This window comes from Camellia sinensis, chromosome 5, assembly GCF_055761805.1.
Source record: "Camellia sinensis isolate YWXY chromosome 5, ASM5576180v1, whole genome shotgun sequence".
Lineage (NCBI taxonomy): Eukaryota > Viridiplantae > Streptophyta > Magnoliopsida > Ericales > Theaceae > Camellia > Camellia sinensis.
Genome location: NC_138965.1, coordinates 53,508,956 through 53,517,336, shown reverse-complemented (window position 1 = coordinate 53,517,336; position 8,381 = coordinate 53,508,956). Strand labels below are relative to the sequence as shown.

General features: G+C 33.8%; 1 protein-coding gene across 1 annotated transcript in view; it reads left to right on the top strand.

Annotated features, from left to right (window-relative positions):
- Positions 1-1,407: 1,407 nt before the first annotated feature.
- LOC114311302 (Transcription factor TFIIE, alpha subunit) overlaps positions 1,408-8,381 on the top strand; it is a 28,672-nt gene continuing 21,698 nt past the window's right edge. Inside the window, exons 1-3 of the mRNA XM_028257421.2 lie at positions 1,408-1,691; positions 1,774-1,805; positions 1,923-2,045. Of these exons, the coding sequence (XP_028113222.1) occupies positions 1,783-1,805; positions 1,923-2,045 (146 nt within the window). The 5' untranslated portion in view covers positions 1,408-1,691; positions 1,774-1,782. The remainder of the gene's footprint in view (positions 1,692-1,773; positions 1,806-1,922; positions 2,046-8,381) is intronic.

Below are 8,381 nucleotides of genomic sequence, written 5' to 3'. Positions count from 1 at the left end.
TAAATATCACTTGAACATATCTTTATAAAGTTATTACTCACAGTGGTTTGTGGTGACACTAGGCCTCGGACGTCCACCTAATGTGTGAATGCAAGTGTTGTATAGCTTAATTCTTCAATTCTCCTTCACAATTCTTCTTCTCTCTATATAAGTGTTGAGTTCTTAGCTTCCCTTCTTTAAAATCTTAGCTCCAAGATGTATTTTTTGTCTAATTGAGCTTATGTAGCTCATATATATGTATATAATTGGCTTAAGTTAATTAAGCTTAGTTAGGACTAATTAATCCCACTTCATTCTAATAAACTCTAATCAATCATTCAACTTATTTTGATCTGAATCAAATTTCAATTAAAGTTGCCATAAATTTCTAAATATTCTAATTAGCCCATTGGGATAGTCAATTTCAGTTCCTGAAGCCGTTTAGGCTTTCAATTTCTGTCTCAAGCTATCAATTTGAACAGATGTTCCATGTGACAACAGATAATTACAAAATTAAACATGTAATCACACAATTAAAATAACAGTTTTCACACGAGTATCAGTATAGCACCATATGAGGCACTATATGGCAGAAAGTATAGATCGTCAATTTGTTGGACAGAGGTTGGTGATAGAGCTATTTATGGGACTGAACTTGTGCAAGAAACGACTGAGAAAATCAAAATCATTTAGCGAAGGCTCAAAATTGCACAAAGCCGACAGAAAAGTTATGCGGATCAGTAAAGAAGGGACTTAGAGTACGAAGTGAGAGATCATGTATTCGTCAAAGTGACCCCGATGAAAGGGCATATGGGATTTGGTAAAAAAGGAAAATTGACTCTGCGCTACATTGGACCGTTTCAGATCCTTGAGAGGTTGGGTCTTCTTGCTTACCGTATTGCCTTGCCACCGGGAATGAAACAAGTGCATAACGTTTTTCCATGTATCCATGCTTTGTGGGTATCTTAGAGTTTCGTTCAATGTGATTGATTACCACCAGATTGCTCTAGATGAGGATATGATGTATGAAGAATGGTCCGTGCCAATCATTGATCGGCAAGTGAAGCAATTGAGAAACAAAACTATCCTTATGGTGAAGGTCGAGTGAAGAGAATATTATGGGAAGGAGGCCACTTGGGAGAAAGAGGAAGAGATGCGGCAACGGTATCCGCATTTGTTTCCATCAGAAGGTAACTTAAGTTTGGAGGACCCAACTTTCCATGGGGGAGAGACTGTGGCGACCCCGACCTCCGGACTAGTATATTATATTATTTTAATAAGTTTAATTGCATAAACAATGTTAAAAGTTTGTTAGAAGAGGCCTAATAATTTTAAATTTTATATTAATAATAATTTATTTTTAAAGTTTTTATTATAATAATTAATTAATTTATTTATTTATTTATTACGCTTAAACTAAAATGTGATGGTGCGAAACGAGTCTAGTCATCAGCTAAATTCGTTACTGATTTCTTCGTTGTTGTTGGCTATGAATTCTCAAGAACCCTACTTGGCAAATCAAGTTCGATTTACACGCACAAAATCAGTCTTCAACTTCGCAGCTCGCAGCTTTTCCCTGGATTCAACTTCGCGATTTGATTTCACGACTGGATTGGAATTTTCGTGATTCAGTTCGACTTCGTGGGTTCAAGGCCAACTCCCAATCGCGACTCGGCAGTCTGTGACCCTCGTTTCGTTTGTGACCTGCGAAGGTGTATAGAACTGCCCTTACATTCTTCCAATCGATTTCACATTCCACAATCGATTTCTCGCAATTCTAACCAAAATTTCCAGATATAGAACATGAGCGTAGAACCATTTAACAGGTATATAAATTGTGTTGTTTCTTCAACTTTTGATTTCTTTTTTCTTTTCTGGCTAAACAAACCGGTTTTTGATCGATTAATTTATATTTTTTGTTAATGGAATTTGGATTTATATAGGTTGGTGAAGCTAGCAGCTAGGGCTTTTTACGATGACATCACAACAAAAGGAGAAAATCAGCCCAAAACTGGGAGGAGTGATAATAGAGGAATTGCTGTGGTGGTACTTGATGCTCTCACTAGGTATTTTATTTATTTATTTGTTTGTTTTTTCCTTTTTAATATGGTATTACTTCAATAATTTTTTAGTATTTGACTTTGCAACTTCAGAACTTGTGTATACTGTTGTATTTGAGCATTACATGACCGTAGAAGTAGGTTGTTAAACCCGGAAACCAAGATATTTCAGTGTTTGTGTGATTTTGCTCAAGCTTTCACAAAGCAAATGATTTGCAGTTTGATTAGAAATTGCTTCTTCGCTCATTTAGCTGGAAAATGAAATATATAAAGTTTGATGTTGCTTTTGAAATGAGCCCACAGGAGTTAATATTTCACATAAATTCATAACTGTATGCTTACATCTGAAACTGTAGCGACTTTGGTGCTAGGGCATCATACATACCGATATACCTGGGAGATTTAAGGCTCAATATCATTCTATATGTCATATCCTTTTGCTATTTACTGGGGTGGCTCTAATGTAAAGCCAACGAAGCAAAGGCTTTAGGCCCCTGATTTTGAAAGGCCCCCGATTTTAGAAGGTCCCTAGTTTGAAAGAGCCCTATTTTAAAAAAAGTAATGCTATATAGAGTTTAGATTTGCTGAATTTAGGGGGCTAAATTCAGTGGTGGAATTGGTGCTTTGGTGGCCGATGGAACAAAAATGGAAGATCTTGATTTTGCCAGCTCAAACAATTCCCCAAAACTGTGTGTTGTTCTGCCAAAGCAGTTCTTAATTTTTTGACTTTTGCTTAGAAAGGAAAGATGTGCAACAGCCAACTAACGGAATCACAAACACCAACCATAATGATGTTCATGTTGTTTATACCAAATTGGAAATGACTGAGTGGGTTCTATTTTAACCAAATCTCCCTCAAAGTCTCTCTTCTACCATAACCAACTATAGGCAAACAACAAATAAAATTGCACCACTGCAAGTGGAATTGGGTGATCATCTTAGAGGTGTTTGTGTGCATGATATATTAAGCATATTCAAGAAAATACACCATGTTCTGCTCACAACAAACTTCAAATCCATTACACCTCATTTGAATGTTGGTCTTTTTTGCAAGTATATTTAATCTCTTGTGATTAAGAAAAAGAACCTCCAAAAAATGCATAAAGAATTTAGGGGAAGAAAACCCAGATTGTCTCATGCTCACATTAAGTTTTACATTAAAAAATGAGTCTATTTGGAGAAGCCACTTTTGAGTAGAAATTAGTGAACGACATCTTAGCATGTGCTCCGATCCACATTAGAGACCTTGAATATTGTTTCTCTAAATTTTTGACACTCTGTGGATAAACTATTGAAGCTGAAGTTTCATCTATTCCTTTTTATATTCATTTTGCTTGTCTTTTCCAGTAATTGGCCAAAGGCTGAGTTTATTCACATGTTTTAGCAGTATAATTTAAAGCCATTTTTTTTTGTCATGAAATTTAGAAGAACATTGTGGGTGCTTGGGAAGTGGGTTTTTTTTGTAGGTTTTTTTAGTTGTAGGATATTATTGGAGAATTTTTTTTTTTTTTTTTTTTTGTGTTTGGGAAGATAGTTGAATTTTTTTGTGGTTGGATGTGATGTTTGTGAGGGAAAAAGTGAAATGATTATGGGGTTTGATGTGATATTTTGTTTGGATTTGTTTTTTTTTTTGTTTTGTAATCAATTTGGCTTTTAGTAAAAAAAAAAACCAAAAAAAATCTTTCCCAAACACCGCCATTGTCTATTTATTTGACTCTGCTTGTTCTTTCCATAATCATTAAAATTCACAAGCCAGTGTTAAATATGATTCTCAAAAGCCTTTAATTGTTATCTAACTACATCAACTATGTGCTATCATTATTTTCCTTTTGTCTCTCTTAGTCTTAAAAACTGGTCAGAGCTGGTTTCTCATCCTGGACTGAATCTTCTAAAGCATTCACATTATCATTGAAGTTGCCAATTGTTGTTTTTGCCTGAGGATCCAACACAATTTTTCTGATGGTCTATGATCCCATATGTCCTTTTCTTCTTTTTTAAGTGATTTGGTTGTTCTGCTGCTTGCACTTGTGCTATTGCTGGTTTTGGTGACAATTGAACACGCTTTTCCCTTTTGTCATGCACTTGGAGATAAGAAACAACATGCCCAGTGTTTTAAAAAGCCCTAGGCGCATCGAGGCGCCAAGGTCACCTGGAGCCTAAGCCCCGAGACGCGAGGTGAGGCGCCTGCCTCACCAAAGCGAGGCGCAAGTTATAGAAGTTAAGCAAAATATTAATAAAGCACAATTTTCTACATAAACAAATATTTAATATGTATATTATTAATTTTTTTAATAAGAAGAAAAAAAACAATTAATTTTTTAATATATATATTATTTTATTTATTTATTATATTTTTTAAATAATGTGTTTTAATTAATTTTTTTATTTTATTTTATATACATGTGTTTATTTTTATTTTACGGAAGTATATTTTTATTTTATATACATGTGTTTATTTTTAAATAATTAATGTATTTTATTTTACATATTATCTATAAGTATATTAGATATTATATAATAGGTATTGTATTATATTATATATATAAATCAATTATATTTTATATATTATAAGTATGTTGTATATTATATAATAGGTATTATATATATATAAATCAATTATATTTTATATATTATAAGTATATTGTATATTATATATTATATATTAGATATTATATAATATTATATATATATCTATATATGAATAGAAGATAAAGGGAGAGACAGAAGAAAGAGAGACAGAAGAAAGAGAGAGAGAGATAGATCGTCAGCGTGAGAGAGAACACGAGAGAGAGATCGCGATCGCGATCGCGAACCAGACAGGAGAGAGAGAGAGAGATCGCGATCGCGAGAGGGAAGGCGACAGAGAGAGAGCGAGACAAAAGCGAGAAGAAGACAACGAAAGGAAGAAGAGGAGAAGAATCGAACCAGAGGAGAAGAGAAGAATCGAACCAAAAAAAAAAAACAGGGTGTAACAGAACCAGAAGAGGAGAAGAGAAGAGAACCAGAGAAGAGGAGAAGAGAACCTGTGTTTTTGCTCTGTTGATCCACGTTTGTATCATTTTATGATGTAAATGAGATGTTATCCCATGTGGGTATCCACACAGTAAACAAATGGGGGCTGCTGAAGTGAAAAACATTTGAAACGCATGAAGCGCACGCCTCAGGCTTTATAATAAAGCGCGCGCTTCGTCGCCTAAGCTGCGCCTCGCCCATGTCGCCTCGCCTCGCCATGCTTGAGGCGCAAGGCTGCGCTTCATCTCGCCTTGGGCTTAGGCGTGCGCCTAAGCGCACTTTTTAAAACACTGAACATGTCGATAAAATGAGTGTTGCTGAGATGAGGATGCTAAGGTAGATGTGTGGCAAGACTAGAAAAGTTAGAGTTAGGAATAAATATATTCGTGAATGGTTAGGAATAGTACCGATACAAGATAAGTTGAGAGAGAATAGATTGAGATGGTTGGGTCATATATAATACAACAGAGACCAACAGAAGCAGTGATGAAGAAATGCAATACAATGACGGTAGATGAAAATGTTAGGGGAAGGGGCAGACCTAGATTGACGTGGATTAGTATAGTAAATAAAGATATGAATCGCCTTAATTTGACTAACCAAATGGCTGCTGATAAAGTTGAGTGGAGAAGAATGATTCATGTAGTCGACCTCATTTGATAGGACCTAAGGCTTAGTTTGGTTTGGTTTATACAATTATCGTAACCAATTCCTCCATTTGAGCCAACACTACCATTTGTGAAAGATTATTATTATTTTTATTTGGGACCAATCTGCAAAAGTTTGTTTGGCATTCTATTTGAAATAAGTTGTTCTGATTACTTTCTAGAAATTGAATTATCTCCACTCATTTAATCTGAAGGTGCGGCAACCTTGACCTTTATCACTTATGCTATGCTATACTCTTCCATTCATCTGTGTGTGCGCGTGTGTGTGCGTGTGTGTGGAGTATGGCTAAAGCATTAGTTGGCATGTGGTTAGAGTTTTAGGATCAAAGATTTGTATTAGGAGTGATAAAAAAAACGATGGAACCACTAAACTGATTTGGACCGGTTCAAATCGTATCATTTGGTTTGGTTTATTTTTTAAAGGAACAATTAGTTTCCCATTTCAAATAATTAAGAACTGTTGATTACGGTTCGGTTCATGGATTAAAGGTCAAAATGATATATTTTTATTTTTAAATAAAATTTCTTCTTGATAAAAATAAAATAAAATAAAAGACCAAATTGAACTAGGCCAAACTATTCCCTATTAAAAAAATTAAAATTTAGTATTGTATATTGGGTATAAAATTTATTATACTAGAAAAGACACATGCATATGTGGTTTAGGAATAATTGTATGTAGTAACAATTAGGAGAAAAGGAGACATAATAATACTATTTAAACTTGTTGAAGAGAATATGTAATTTACGTCTATGCATTCCAAATGGGGTTGGAGGAACATATTAAATGATCATTTTGGGATCAATTGGATGACTAATGCATGAAATACTTGGAGGAGATAAGATAATTATGGATGGGAATTTCAATAGTAATGTAGGCGATGATAAGGTATGAAAGTATACGGTGGATATGATATTGTGACGGAAATAAGGTTGGAGAGAGCATTTAGATTCATAATAGTATTTAATCCTATAGTAACCAACACCTTTAAAGAGTGAGAGGAACACTTAATAACTTTTAAAATTAAGTCAAAAAGAAAATATTTTCTTGTAAGAAGAGTTGACCGCTTAATATGTACAGATTGTAAGGTTATCTCAGAGAGCGTTTAACATGACAACATATGCTTATAATACTAGATATATGCATCACAGGGCAAATATCAAACAAAAAAAAAAAAAAAGAAAAGAAAAAGAAGAGAAATGTTAGAGATCCAACCGGACCCTTAAATTCACACATAATTATGTGGCAAAGGGTTGAGTCTTAGGTGGTTGATTTTTAAACCCATTTGTAATTGACATGTAGTAATCTACATCATTGTGGGTAAATTTAGGGGGTCATGTTTTAGGCTATGAAGCACCGGCACTTCAAAATAAGTGCCGTATCTGTGTTGGAAACACGAATACTTCGGGGACACGGGGACATGTATGGGACATGCCACATGGCATGTTTCCTTATTCAATTAATTTATTTTCAGGGGACATGTCGGGGACACACTAAGGACATGCCAAGTTATCTTTTCCCTCATTTTCTTTAGTGCTTTTGATGAATATTGAATGTTTATTATTTTTTTCTTAGTTTTAAATACTTAATAGATCATCTATAAAAAAAGAAGATATAAATTGTAAGTGTTAATTTAATAGTCTTTTTAAATAAAAAATAAATAAATATAGAATTAGAGTTATTTTTGTTAATATTGATAGTTTGTGGATGTAATATTAATCTATATAGCAAATAAAAATATATGAAAATATATTTTATTGTTGTATTCCTGCTGGGTCTATGTCTCCTTTTTTTTGAAATTGCCATGTCCCGTACCCGTATCCGTATCAGTGTCCGTGCTTCTTAGGTTTTAAGAGTTTCAAGCTTTTTTCAAAAGATATTAAAAACTTATGAATTCGATGGTGGAATTTGAAAGGTGAGAAAGTAGAAGTACTTGAGTATGAAGTGTTTAAAGAAGCAACTTGGAGTTTGGAAGATGATACAAATCATATGTGGAGAATACAAGAAAGGTATAAAAAGTGGTAAAAGGAAAAAAATGAAGAAAATTTTAAGAAACATAAGTTGGCTAATAAGGATATTAGAAGGCCAATTAGAGATGATAAGTTAAAAGACTATGATGATCTTTATACTAAATTAGAAAGTAAAGATGGAGGAAAGAACATTTTTAAATTTGTTAAATTGAGAGAAAGGAAAACAAGAGACTTTAATCAGGTCAAATGTATTAAAAGTGAGGATTCGAGGATGTTAATAAGGGATGAGGAGATTAAGGAAAGGTGAAAAAATTATTTTGAGAAACTCTTAAATGAAGAACATTTGGGAAAGCTAGGAGGAGAAGAATATGATAGCTTTCTATTTGTTTTCACATGATTTTGATTGATCAGAGGGGCTTAGGATATAGTAAGTGCCAGGATCAAAGCTAACTTTTAATTTGTGTTTATTTTAGAGAGCAATTTGACATAATTTTTTTGTTTTTGTTTATTTTTTGGGCATACTTCTTGTCCCCGTTGTACATTATTGTTTTTTTTTTTTTTTTTTTCATTTTTTTAATAATATATTCTTTTATTGATGATAAAAAAGAGGAATATGGTAACCCCAAGGGGTTGGCCTGATGGCAAGGCTTTGGGTCTTGGGGGTGTGCTCCCTCCAAGATTCAGGGATCGA